This window comes from Morone saxatilis, unplaced genomic scaffold (genome assembly GCF_004916995.1).
Source record: "Morone saxatilis isolate NCDOM2014 unplaced genomic scaffold, NCSU_SB_2.0 Contig21, whole genome shotgun sequence".
In the NCBI taxonomy this organism is placed as follows: Eukaryota; Metazoa; Chordata; class Actinopteri; family Moronidae; genus Morone; species Morone saxatilis.
Genome location: NW_023339774.1, coordinates 6,567,401 through 6,582,116, shown reverse-complemented (window position 1 = coordinate 6,582,116; position 14,716 = coordinate 6,567,401). Strand labels below are relative to the sequence as shown.

At 38.8% G+C, this 14,716-nt stretch overlaps 1 protein-coding gene across 1 annotated transcript in view; it reads left to right on the top strand.

Moving 5' to 3' along the window:
- phf24 (PHD finger protein 24) overlaps positions 1-8,615 on the top strand; it is a 28,319-nt gene extending 19,704 nt beyond the window's left edge. The window contains exons 6-8 of the mRNA XM_035668064.1: positions 759-925; positions 5,763-5,840; positions 7,161-8,615. Coding sequence (XP_035523957.1) covers positions 759-925; positions 5,763-5,840; positions 7,161-7,257 — 342 coding nt within the window. The 3' untranslated portion in view covers positions 7,258-8,615. The remainder of the gene's footprint in view (positions 1-758; positions 926-5,762; positions 5,841-7,160) is intronic.
- Positions 8,616-14,716: the final 6,101 nt, after the last annotated feature.

Here is a 14,716-nt window from a genome sequence, read left to right as displayed (position 1 = left end):
TAAAAGCGCTTTGAGTGGTCAAAAGACTAGAAAGGCGCTATAAAAGTACAGGTCCATTTACCACTTGGCATTTACTTTGTGATATAGAGCAATGATCGGCAATTGCAGCAAGTAATTCACATTGTGTTACTGATAAAGGGAAGATTTCTGAGCCTTACTTAAACTTGCTTGATATCGTAGTACTGTAACATTAACTGTAACAAAACTGTAAATTGACCTTCACAAATTGAGAAAAGATATCTATTTAATCCTTGTTGGCTGAGTGTCTAGCAAAGGCATACCTTTCTCTTGTCCGCCAAAATACTCTAATCAGTCTTGTAGAGAATGCAGGGACATGGGTCATAGGATATATTATGCTTAGGATAATTTAATATAAGGGCTCAGGGGCAAATGCTACAAAACATTTGGCTTGCACCTACCTGCCGGAATCACTAATTTTTATTGTCACTTGATCACCACACAGCAGTTAAGATATTGTGTTTTGTTTTTTGGCTTGTGAGATTAGATTTGCAATTTATGGACTGTGTTTGACTCTGGGGTAGCACGGGGTAAAGCAGTGCCTGCAGATTATGTCACACAGTGCTAATGTGATTGAGAATGATTAAGGCCAAAGAATTTGGCCCTAAAAATACCTTTTTCAGGACCCTAAATTACAGCAATCAAAAGCAAAAAAGGGGAATGGAATTAATGAAAGTGATTTAAAGGAGTAGATCCAATCCACCTAATCACAAACACTGTTTGACTTTTATTTTTCCTAGAACTCACTGGTGCGTCTGTTGACCGGTAAGGAGAGAGACAAAGCACGGTCAGTGTTCCTGGGTCTAGATCTGGATCAAGACGGTGTGATCACAAGAGCGGAATGCCGCCAGGCCCAGCAGTCCTGGTTCCATAAACTCAACAAAGACTCACAGTCTTGCAATGTGAGGTGAGTATGCCAAAGGAGAGTAAATCCAGTCAGTTCGATGCCCAACATAGTAAAATTCAAATCTGGGACATTAGTTTGAATACCTTGAGATAACACAGTATTCCATGTCTAGGCTGAGATAAAATAAAGGCACACGTCTGTGTAGAAGTATGGTAGGAGTTTGGGGAGTAGCAACTAATTTGCATGCAAACATTAGCTGGCAGAGGGAAAAAGGTTTGGCTGCTTAGGGAATAGAGACAGCGAGAAAGAAGATTTGAAGCAAGATAACAAGCAAGAGAAGTTCCTTTCTCATTACATATGCTTCCTGTGATTAATATAATATACAGAAACAGTGTCCATTTCGTTGCGTTTAGTTTCTTTGCAGATGAAGCACCGCTTTACTTGCCCAGTATATCAAATGATAAAATCAGTTGAGACAGTCTTTTCAACATCAATGTCGACAAATGATACTGTAGCATGCAATGATCATTCAAACCTCAGCTTAGATACATGACAACAGTTTGAATTCATTAAACTGCAACTTCCAGTCAGTTCTTCTTCATTTTAAGTGACCTACTGTCTCTTGCACACATTTTATATTTTCTGTGTTGGTGTAGCATAAGTGTAACATATAATTAAATAAACATTTTTTTCCACTATATCCAATAGAACTTGGAATGACATAAACCAAAATAGGCTTGAATAGATACATCTGCTTATACATTAATTTCTGTATACTTACCAAGAAACTAATACCAATAGCAGTAATTAGACACACAAATAATTCATGTAATTATTTTGTTGCCATTCTTCCAAAGCATTGGTTTTCATATATTTACCTTCTCTATTTTCTCTTTACGGAGCTTTATAGTGAGTTTCAGTTCCTTGTTTATGACCAGGCCACAACTTCACTCTTTTGATTCACTCTCACAGCTTTCATAGTGTAGTTTTCAGCTGCAGTAGGCAACTGTTTGCAGTAAAAACGCAAAAACAAAACAAAACATTATGCTCCTTAACTGCTGGATGTGTATGAGTAACTATTCCCTTACAAGTTTGCCTTATCGACTTAAAAATGTTCACAACATGTTACAACTGTCTCCAAGAGGACAGGTCTAAAGTTTCATTATCGTAAGATGGTATGTTAATGACTCTGCATGCCATTTGTTTTATTAATCCACACTGCCAAATTCCCCTGTAAGGAGATAGACTTTAAATTACAAGATCAACTAATTAACTAATTGTATTTCACCAATGCTTTATGACCTCCGATGAAAGTTGTAATGTGTACTGTGTATCAATGAGGCATCTATTAAGTAGCTTTTCTAATTTCAGTAAATCTATCTACAGCTATGAATGAATTATAATAAGGGAACTCAAAACCTCACAGTGTCTGCAGTGCTCAATTGCTACAGATGTTGAAGTTGCTGACAACAAACAGACTTCTTTAGAGAAGGAGGAGAAAAATTAAAGTTAATACAAGCATACTTGTACCAATGCACCATTCTTTGCATTTGCATCCATTTACATTCCATCACACTTTGCTTTCAAGATAATGAAAGAGAACATAATATTCATAAATCAAATAAGTAGACAAAAAGAAGTACTCAAAAAGCTAACCAAATTACACTTTCAGCATATATTATATATGACATGAACTCACAGAAGGTTCAACCCTGTTGTCATTTAGTTTTTGCACTGGTGTGCATTCATGATTTAACACATCCCCTGGCCAGTTTGTCAAATAAGGTATCTGCTTTGACAGAAATTTCCCCCAGGTCAAGCAGCACAAAACCACCACATTCTGGAGCCTTTTGGAGATCTGGTTGCCTGCAACACTGACTTGGACATTTTTGTTTATCTCCCTGTCGTCATGTTGACACTGAAAATGTCTGACTAGCCAATGTGCACTGTAACCAGACTGGGGCATAACAATTGTGTTTCTCTGTCCTGCAGAGGAGCTTTGAGCTGAAATAGACTGCAGAAGAATCAAAGGCATTGTTTTTGACTGGTACACTGAACAGTATGCAATCAATGCTTACACCAGTGCAACACTGATAATAGCAAAGGGAGCTGTGAATAGCAAGTGTTTCTGCTTATCTCAAGTTGAACATATTTAAATCATGTCTTTCTCAAATCAAGTAAAAATCGAAAAAAGATAATGCAGTCAGTTCCTCCTGTCATATTAAAGGCACTAAAGTAATGTGTTTTATTCAATAATGTATTCTGTGCTACTACTCAAGCTGTTAGTAGGCACTTAGTTCCCCGCCGGTTTGATGGCGGGAACATGAGTATAGTGATATGATATGATAGTTTTGATGCTGAGTATGACTGAATTCCTGCTATTAATAAATTGTCACGTATTAAATTGATGAAGCTGGTTGCTTTTGCCTGGAACTGTGTTCCAGTTGAACTGTGTTTTTTTGAAGACTCTTGAGGCAGGCTCACTACTGAGCTGTTTGTGCTTTGTTTGGCTAAGATCAATTTAGGTTTGGCGCCTGAAATGGCTACAGGTTATGGGCACAATAACTTGAACATATGTACAGTATAGGGCAATCCAATACAACAACCCTGCAACAAAACTACCTTTGTGGAGACTTCTTGATACTGAATCAAAGGAGAGACAAAATATTCAATACATTTCACCATATAATGCAATCTCTCCACCACAAAGTACAGCCTCGAAAATGACCCCAGAGCTGAATCAATATGTCTTTGACAAGTCTTAACAAAAATCGAACAACATAACCTTCAAAAAAGCTGTACAATGTAATCCAGTCTTTACTGGATTACATTGTACAGCTGTTGATTTTAGAGTGTCCATCCCCTGTAGTCTATACTTCATGATTGATATTATTAATATGGCAGAAAATGCAATAAGAAACCACACTCTATAGTGCATATACTATATACTAGCATATACTAGTGTACTATGTATAGTACACTATAGTACACACTATAGTACACTATACATAGTATGTTAAAATAAATATCACTGCTTCTCAATTTGACCTCATCAGAGTAATAATTAATAGGGAATAAGCTCTGATTAACTCTGATGAGGTTACATTTCTTTTTACTCACTGTGTGTTTGTGCGACATTGTGTGCTTGTGTGTCAGTGGTTGAAAAAGTATTCAGATCCTCTACTCGTGTAAAAGTAGTAATGTTATTATATTATATTACATTGTGCTGCATAACAAAGGAAAGTTTTGCATTAAGTAAAAGTACATATACGTTCTCATGATGAATGAATGCATTAGTATTTTTGGACCATTCTTACTAATAATCATTAATAATGCACGCTACTACAAATAAATGCAAATTATACCATATTCCTTGTTAAATGGAAAATACAAGTGAGATTTGTACTGGATTAAATGTATTTTCCACCACTGGGGTGTTTGTATTGTCTGTGTTAGTATTGTATGTGTGTGCATGTGTTACTGCTTATAACCTTTTGTGCTGTCACATCTCCTGTGCTGTGCCATTCCATCCCTCTCACCTATTCAACACGCGGCATTCCCCACAGACTCATGGGACTCTGCTCTCCTATGTATTGTGGGTGAGTGTGACTCAGCACTGCATGGCTTGTCTCCCTTTTCCTCACTTCAACACCCTTGAGCACTAATCCTCAAGTATTCTCAGACAACCCCTTGATTTAGATTTCATTCAGAATTTAACCCTCTTAACTTCCATACTGGAAGATTTTCCGAACATACAGCAATCAAAGATGCATGCATCCTTCAATGAAGCTTAATGAGCAGAATGTGAGCCCCTCATATGATTAGGTCTTGTTATACTGAGGCGTGGATAAGATTCAGGCTGGCCTCTAATTATAGGGATCAAAAGAAAGCCTTTTGTTCTCTTTAGGGGAGCTTCTCTTAAAAGCCTAACTTATCAATGTAAGAGGACACTCTGGACATAAAGGGTGTGAGTGTGCACCGTGCACATCAGGTCCACACATACTGTAACACTAAAAGGCAACCTCATTCATTCATGCTCATTAAAAAGCAAATATCAAATGAGTCAGAAAACTCTGCTCCCTTTGATCGCTGGATTATAGACATTACCAAGATACAGTGTGAGAGCGAAAAGGAGTTTTTCAAGCTACCGTCAGTCAGAAGGTTCACCAGGAGAGCTTCTGTCTGACTCTGAAAGGTTGACTACTTGTGACTCATGTAGGTGCAGAAAGCAGTCATATGGGTTTCTTGTGAGATGTGAAGTGACATTGTCTCACTCCATATCTTTATATAACCTTTTTTGATTTGATTTGAAACGGTTCTAGCATGAACAGTGGTTTAAAAAAAGATCTAAAGGTCCACTCTGAGAACTCTGTCTGAGTTTAAGATTTTACAGACTTTATGTACTTTATTAGTGATGAAAGTCACAGTCATTGTAATCACCAATTAGATGATTAAATTGAGATTGAAACAATGACTTCATCAAATACTTTTTGGACTTGGCCAATAGAAAAATCCAGTGGGTGCTCTGAAGTGCAGCTTTCAGAGTGGAATGGAACAAATTTACACTGACAGTGAAAGATAATGCAGAGATGTTTAGGTTAATCATGGCTGGCAGTCACCCCCTCCAACAGATGAAGGTAATCTGTGTGAAGATATGAGTTATATATATTACACTAGTGAGGCAACAGGTTGTGAAGAATAACATTAACATACCTCTTCTGTCCAATCCCTGCAGTCTGGAAATGAAAGCACTGTGTGGAGTTGCTGGTTGTTAATTCATTAATTTAGGGTGCATTTTCCTTTTTTTTTATTGGAATTGGAAATGTCTAGTCCTTTTTTTGACTGCTGTGTGCTTAACTTTTTCTGTCGTTTTTTTATTCTTTGTCCTTTGGTACAGTATAAGTCATGTTGGCCCCATATGCGAGAGCAGTCCAGCCAGCTCTGGCAGTGAAAGGAGCAAGTCTGATGAAAGCAGGTTTGTCTTCTCTTATATCTTTAGTGAGTGTGTTTGAGGTTTCTTTGCAGTAAATATGTGAAGCTCTCCTCTCACAGGCATTACCTCAAGCTGACAGGCTTTACAGACCTGCAGACTCAGTAAAATGTACATAAACGTTTTTGCGCCGTTAGAATAGGCCTAGACTTTTCCCACTGAACCAGCCTACATATGGCAGCTTCCGTGACCCTACCGTGCAAAGAGATAATATTAAAAGTATTTAATGGCAGCAACAGTGGAATTCATTTCTAGTAATGCAACCTAGAAAACTACACCTCGGACTGACCTCAAACTCACCTTCTGCCACCAGATAATAAAACACAAATCCTCTTTGACATATCATGACTTCTGAGACGTTTGGCCATGCCGCATTACAACATTTTGCAATAATTTAAGCTAATGCACCTCCGCACTTGAGGCAGGGGCTACAGGGAACCGCAATTACAAAGAGAGCCCCACAAGAGAGTCTTATTAGGTTGAATGCTAATTAGGAGAACATGCTTAGACAGAAGTCTGACAAACACTATATTTTATAACTGAATTTTCAAAGCAGCAGGAGGCAAATTACAACAGAGCAGAGGCCAGATACTTATTATAATGATATAACCAAATCATTTTTACTACATGGTTGCTGTATTGTATTGGTAAGGGGTGTGTCCTATGTGGGATAATGCCGGTGCATCTTTATATTTAGTGTAATTATCATGAGCAAATCCCAAAATTAAAAACATCAGAATACAATTTGTAAGTGTGGTCAGGAAGTGGCTGGTCTTAATCTACATTCTCTGATTGTTAAAAATTCTATGAGCAAAGACCAAAGCAAACAACGTCTCTCAATACTCTCCAGCTTCCATACCTTGTTGAATGGCCCATTTTTTCCTAAGATGTAAACCTTTAAAAGTGGGTTACAGATATTTATTTTTTAATCTGTGTCCGGAGTAAACAATGCATTTCTTGACACGGATAAATACATATTTAGTGCACTATATGGAGTATTTCTGGGACCAGGATGGTGTATGTAGGATTGACTCAGTGCCCATGCTCTTTGTAAGGAAAGAACATGCCAGTTAGTATAGCTACAGTGTAGCTGTATGTGTTTTTAATCATACATCAGACTTTGGCTACAGAGGCAATACTCATCAGTAGATTCAGATGTGTTGACAATAACAAAAATATAGAAACTATAGCAAACAATAGCTTTTCCACTATTTCTTTAGTGTTTTGTGATTCATTTTCCATTAAAAATAAATGATTGCAAAAAGACTGTTGGCTAATAAATAAATACAAATCTTTATTCAACAGGCCAGTGACCTGGGCAGACTTTTTAAAGGAGAGCGGCATCTATATTATAGCTGCGCGGCCCAATAGTTCTGCGATGCACATCCGCCTGCCTCTATAGTCCAGGATCCTCCACTGCACCCCAGCAGAGAGAGGGAGAGAGAGATAGAGGGTGTACCCTATAGTCTACAGATGAGCGGAGGAAGACAGACGTGATGACACGATGACATGAGGAAGGCAACTGAGCGAACTGGATGAAGCACTGAGAGACAGCAGATCAAGCCATCGACAGAATCTCTCCTCCTCTGCGTCACCTCAAACCCACAACACTGACAAACACACACACTGACTGAGACACCGACGACGCAAGTGACAGCTGCTGTCACAGGTCCCAACTCCAAAACCTGACGGCTTCCAACAAATGCGAGACATAGGATGAGGAAGACAACCACCCACTCACTAGTCAGTCAGCCAGGGATATTTCTGAAACTTTGGAGTGTAGAGCTCATGCAAACAATCAGACAAGCTTCTATGTTCGCACTCTGTATTAAATGACAAATACTCCAGCTACACAACACACCTCTCCATGCAGGTACATTAGTGTGACAGGCTGTTACTCTTTCAAGTATTCATTCCTCCGGGCCTCATCGTGTCCTAATAATAGTTCCATGCTACTGTAATGGGATTGTGTTATTCACCATCAAAATTGTTAATCACACTACACAGAGGCACATGCAAATTCGTTATTGGTACTCTTTGACAAGTGGATACACTTCTGGGAGGAGATTAACCCTGCCGCTGCCATTATCAGAACATATACCAAACAGGAATGAAAGCTATCCGCATACATATTATATGAGAACTGCTATCCATACCAGTATAAATTATTATTATGCATTAAAACGCTGTATTTATTCCTGTATTCTCAGATATATCGTCTGTTTCCTCCATTCTCATCCAAGAATCTATGTTCCTCTTAAGTACTAACTGTGAAAAGGGATGTGTTAATGAACGTTAACGAAAGCTAACCCAGTAAGTGACATGTATATACTGCCATATAGTACATTTTTTTCCTGTTGTGCTCAGAGCTGCACTTTGACAAGGTGGAAGCATCCGCCCTTCTGTTCTAGTGTCATTATTTGCACTGTGGTAATGAGATGTAGATGGACTACTGTGTGACATTACCACTGTAATGAAATACTGAGAGACAATGGGAGATGTGGTGCAAACATTCATCCTATGTTAATTTGCAGAAGTACTGTTTAAGAATTGCTATGGGAAATGTGTGGAATTATATAATGTTACAGGCTACACAACAGTTTAAATGCACATGAAACTGCCCATAGAATCACTGGAAACATGCTGTAACAAGTAGGATTTCATGTAGTCTGTATGCCATGTAATGAAGGGTCGATGCCAGGTCGTCTTAGTGATTAAAGTATGGTTATGACATGTATCTTGACTGTCTGAGGCATATGTCAGTGCTAAAATAAATGCATGGCATTTACTGTCCTACTGTCTTTTCTCCAATTTTTGTTTAAGCATGAATACATAAATACATGAAAGCACATAAGGCTTTACCATAGAAATTGACTATACTGTTGAAACAAATAAAATATATTATTGTATTTTCCCTATAGCAATACATGTAAAAGTATGACAAATGTATGCAAAATATAAACATGTAAAATAATCACATTGATGTGCGATTCAATGGCTAATTAAAGTTTGTATGAAATCATTAATTTCCACTGAAAAATTATCAACAATCATGAATTAAAGCCCTAATTACCACACAGCAGTATACACTTAAATACATAAGGTGGTCCATTTAGACTGTATTTGCTTCGATGCAAAAGTTTAAAATTTAGCCAAAATTGTCAGCTCCCTCACTTTGTTGCTTGAGCAGAAACATGGTTGCTTCAAGTGCAATTGCTCAGATTATATGTTCCACAGAGGGAAAAGAGCCATGGCTGAAAACCTTATCCATACACTCTCAAACATACAGTATAATGTCAAGAGGGTTGTAGCACAGGGACAGTCAGAAGTGGCAATAGTGTAGCAGATGGGAGCTGAGTGTCTGCTCAAGCTTACATCAAGAGGACAGAACCCCGGTTCTCACAGCATCATGGCCACTGAACCTTTCACCTGCCCACAATTGAAGTGAAAAGGATTGTCTCTCATACCACCAAGAGGTCACCTCCCCACTAAGGGGTTTGCAAGAGAGAGAGAGGGTTGGACAGAATCTGTGGTCTGAAAAGTGTTTTGCCTCAGAGGCTTGTTGAGTTTTAAAAGATGAAACTGGTCAAAATGGAGAAGGTAAACATACTTCTAGTAGTCACACAGTGTAGCTAACCTCTGCTGCCCTGAAGCTTGTGCTACTTTTCTATCTGTCAGTAAAACAGAGTCCAGCTGTACTACCTCCCCAAAGGTTGAACTGAAGGTCAAACAGTAAGAACTGGAGGGAGAAAGACACACACAGCAGAAAGAGAGAGAAAGACACAGAGAGACTAAACAGGAAATGGAGATAACAGGACACAAAGAATAGAAGAGCGTGTGTGGGAGAGAAATCGTTTAGATGAGGATGTTATGTAATTGTTTCATAACAGATTCGATGATGATGTTCTTGACCGGGCTAATTGCTACATTAAATGCTGAGTCAAATGTGAAACTTGAGCTCTGAATTGGTGGAAGGTTGTCCCACCCAAATAGCCTCACAAATTACCGGTCTAATGAGAAAGATTGTTTTAAGCCCTGTAATGCAGCCTTCGTGTCAGTCGGGATATTCTGCTCATGATGTAGTCATCATGTCCCCAAATAAAAGTCTGGTACAATTTATAGGGTTGAAAGAAAAAGTTGAAAAGGGATGAAAATAAAGCAGGCTTGACGATTTGATAATAGGCCAGTGCTTTTTTAGATATGAAAGCAGCAAATAAAGCAGCCAAAGGCTTAAAAATGTGATTTATGTTATTTTCATAACATAATTGACAATGGTAAAGGCTGAAGTAGGATGTATAAATAAATACATTGCACCTTTAAGCCCACTTGCTCTCCCTGCAATCCATTTGTAATGGTTTGCACATATGGTGTCGAGGCTAAAAGGTACCTCTTAAATAAATAAAAAAGGGAATTTAACCATGGACACAACACACTCTTCAGTTTTAACCTGTATTTACTGAGGATATTGATTTCATCAAGACAGTTCTTATATTTTGTACAACAGAAGTTTCGCACAAACATGTAATTGAGCTGCAGTAGTGTGTATGACTCAGTTGTGAGAGTTGTTCCAATCCATTTAAACTTCTAGTAGACCGTAGCAAATCTTGACAAGAAGTAAGACCAATTGACCAATCAAGCTTTCAAAGCAAGGCGTGTGAAAGTAGTAGACAAAATAAACCAACACATTTTTGAAATCCCTGTTTTAAAATATATATATATACATATAGTCAACAAATCCCATTAAAAGATCAAAACCAACAACACTGATCCTATACATATTGTCCATGTAGCCAAAGTAGTAGTTTATTCCTCTGTGCCACCAGTGGATCCCAACCCTTTTCCTGAAGGTTATCATTGAGTAAACTGAGGACCACTGACTCTGTGACTTATTCTTTATGGACATTTCTTTTTATATTCAATGCTTAATAAAGAAGCTGATACAGTGAACGCAATAACTACAGGGTGTAAACCAAGCGATTTGAATAAATTATTTCCTGTGAATATAGCATAAGAGGAGGGTTTTATTGATATTTCTAATCACTTTTTATACAATTCTCTGTATTATGTATTTTTTAAAATATTTTTAATAATTATACATCCTTAATATGCTTCTTTTTTGACAGTGTTTTGTTCTCCCTGAAACTTGGCCAATGTTCTATGAGCTCTTTGGTTGTTTTAACTTCTCTAATGCAGGTTTATTATTAAAGTTTAGATCTTAAATAATAAAGTTTAAAAATAAGTTTTCTTTACAGAAATGAAAATGTTAAACATGCATGTGCCACGCTTCCACCTGTCCTGGATCTGGTCGGGCCAATCACAAAAGGATTATTTAATATGGGGGTAGGTTTTACACGATGACAGAGGAGCGTCACCAGCGCAGATTTGACAGTGTCGATCACCCCAGCGCTGATAAGGCCTGTTGGAAACCAAAAGTGAACTGAGAAGTCCCAGAATAACTTGCATTTGCGAATGATGATGTGGGCTAATGAACACGGACGCTGTAGTCTTAAATCAATCCCATGTACATGATTTCATTAGAGCAGTGAACGTGTATTAATCCACCTCTAAAAGCAGTCCACAACACAAGCAAAATGAAGTGCTGTTTAAGGATATGATAAAAACTACAGTGTCCAGAAATTTTAAGAATACTGAGCTTTTTTTAAAATTGAAACTATATATTTGTATTTTTTATGTCTTCAGCAGGAACCAATTAGCTTGGGGTCACAGGCAGAGTGAGGAAGTCAGAAAGCATGGAGAGATGAACTTACATCCAGCGTTGTTGGTTTTTGGTTTTCATGGGATTTGTTGACAATAAAAAAAATACAGAATAAAACCAAACATAGGAAGACGATCCTACTCTAAACTGTTCAAATTTCAGTGCTTTGATAAAACAAGTTTCCAGTGTTTTCACAAAGGACCAAGTGCGTGAGTACAAGTGTGTTGCATGCACAGATGTGAGCCTGTGAGAGTGCCAAGGCAACAAGTGTGAGTCATCGCCCCCCATGTGTAATCCAGAGGAGCTCAGTATAAAGGTTATCTGGCATGGCCTACGGAGAGCGTATCAGGGCCAGCTGCTGGCCGAGGTGCTGCGGTGCGCCTGGCTGCTGTTGTTTGATGGCTTCACTCAGCAGGGATGAGTAATGGTAAACAACAGTGGCACTGTGGTCACGGCTCTGGGGAAGCGGTGCCAGAGTGGAGCCACAGTAAAATGTCAGCACATCAGTCACATCACAGAGTTCATCAGCAGGTCTGTGAGCCAATACAGGATTTCTAATGAGACTGCGAGAGCTCTCCCAGTTCGGGCTTCGGCTTTAGACTCTTTGGTACGAGAAAAGAATGCTTTCAAAGTCATAAAATGATCCAGTATCAGGGTTTACCCACTACCACTTCAGTCGCTATTCTACCATTGCCAACTGACACATCAACATTTTCAACACATCAAAACTAACAACATACCATCCAACTCCATCTCTCCCATCCATTTTTAAATCCACCTCCACATGCAAGCAAAAAAACATCACATCCCACCTCCAACAGTCGGGCCAGCTTCTTCCTCGGAGCCCACTCTGTCTCTTAAACTGACGTGAGCCAATTACAGCCGTCTGGTTTCAGGACAGTCGTCTAACATGCTCTTGGATTTTTAAAACTTGAATTTGATGAAATATTAATATTAAAGTGCTCTGGTAAAAAAAAAAGTTGGATGGCACGCACTTTGATCTGCACATAAAACATGCACATTAAAATTATTGCATCACGCATAATCTCACTGTTTTCACATTGCTTAGTGATATTTTCCCCCAAATAAGAAGCCCTCTGAAGAGAAACTAACTATATACGCTGTTTATTACAAGACATAAAGGCTGTGAAGGGAAAAATTAATCTCTTTAATTGAACACCCGGTGTGGACCGACATCTGTGTACTGCAATCAACTGTGACCATGACCATAATTTAGGGATGTGTCTGCTGTAACATTCTAGATAATAGGGCCTTGTGAAATGTAGATTCTCCTGTTTTTAAATGGTCCAGTGAAAGATAAACTCCTTTCAGGTCACACATCTCTGTTGGACACATTTTTATTTAGCTCCTCGTTATGTGCCAAGCGCCTCCAGCGTTCGCTACCCCCCTGTGTCTGGATGATGTTGGAGAGCTGTTTGGGGGTCATTAGTTCTATTAAATCTGCATTGAAGTTAGAGGGAAAGAGTATTGGTGTAGTTAGGGAATGGTGGTGAGGGGACAAAACAAACATGAACAGACACTTTTTCAGCTTTTGCTGCACCTCAACATGACTCTAGTTACAGAAAATACTGCAACAAAAGAAAGTGAACTGTATCCTAGATACAGATAGAAAGAACTAAAGACTGTAACCGAAGAAAATGTACCCTTATCATGATGTCATCAGAGCGGTTTGTTCAGCTTGTATTGCATAAGTAACATCTTTAAATAAATCCAAACAACTGGAAAATACATAACAAGAGCACTGACAAAGAGACATTTTGAACTGGTACAGCCCAGGTGTAACTAACATACTCTCCATTGGGTGCACACTTACAGAGCCCTTGTATTATGCATTCTGGCTCACTTGTATGGATTTGTTTGGAATATCAATATCTGCACTTTTCCTGCCATGACAAGTCAAAATATCTGCTTCATCTATTGACAATAGCCCTGGCACATCAGCACTGCTCAGGGAAAATGTGACCACAGCAGCTGTATGCTGGCACCGTCCTAGGGTCAAACTGGGCTGCCTGACATAACGATTAGTGATTTTCTGCATCATTTCATCTATAATGAGTGTGACATTTGAGGCATTACAGAACTCACAGTAAACAAAGTTTTGAGGGTAACCTTATAAAGGCATTGTTACTGCTGGACCTCCATAGATCAAAGGCCACCTAAAGACCTTTTGTGTGAGTGCAAGTTGCTCTCACTGACAGCACAAGCTGCAATGCTGAAAAAAAACTCATGGTAAATGTCAAGAATGGCACAAAGCTGTTTTCTATCAGTAGCCTAAATTTAGCAGATACTGTTACCAACCAGAAAGCATTAATCAGTGGCATGAGATTAAGAACAACAGATCCAAATATATTTACAGTCTACAATGTACACAGGAGTGACAAATTACAGAAATATCCCCTCGCCTAGGTGTTACATTGGGTTGAGAACTGGTGACTGAGAAGGCCACAGCATATCATTTTCATACTCATCAGCTGACAAGTAGACCCAAACCGTGCCAGCAAAACGCCCCCCACAGCACAACACAGCCAGTGGATCCCCTCGATGTAGGGGTGAAGCATTCAGGCCTGTACACATGCACTTGCCCACTTGTCGAGAAAATGGCGAAGCATTAGTCATCCAACCATGTCGCTTTTTCCACATCTCTGTAGACCTATGGTTTTTGCACCGCTGAACTCTCAAATGTGGATTCATCTTTGTAATGAGGGGTTGACGCACTGCCACCTGACTATAACGTCGCTCGGTTAAACTCAGAATCAACTGGGGTTGCTCATCATTTTTAAACATGCCACAGAGCATGATTGGATGTGAAATAATTTCTTAATTGCACCATGCAGTGCACCTGTGTGGAAGTATCTGCATTGGTTATGTTTCAGCACCCATTTCTTGAGGTTTTTCATTTAATTTGTCACTGACACTATCATCTCTTGATCAGTATCATCTTAAACATGCCTATATTCTGTTCATGTGTATTAGAAATTAAAGCTCATCCGTTTATCTGGTCTTTACATGCAAGTGGAGCTGTATTTACATACTGTCACTGCCACTGTAGGCTACTTGACTCAGGCTTCCATCTAGTGTTGAGTACACAGAATTACATCTCTCTTTAAAAACTTTAAAACATGAT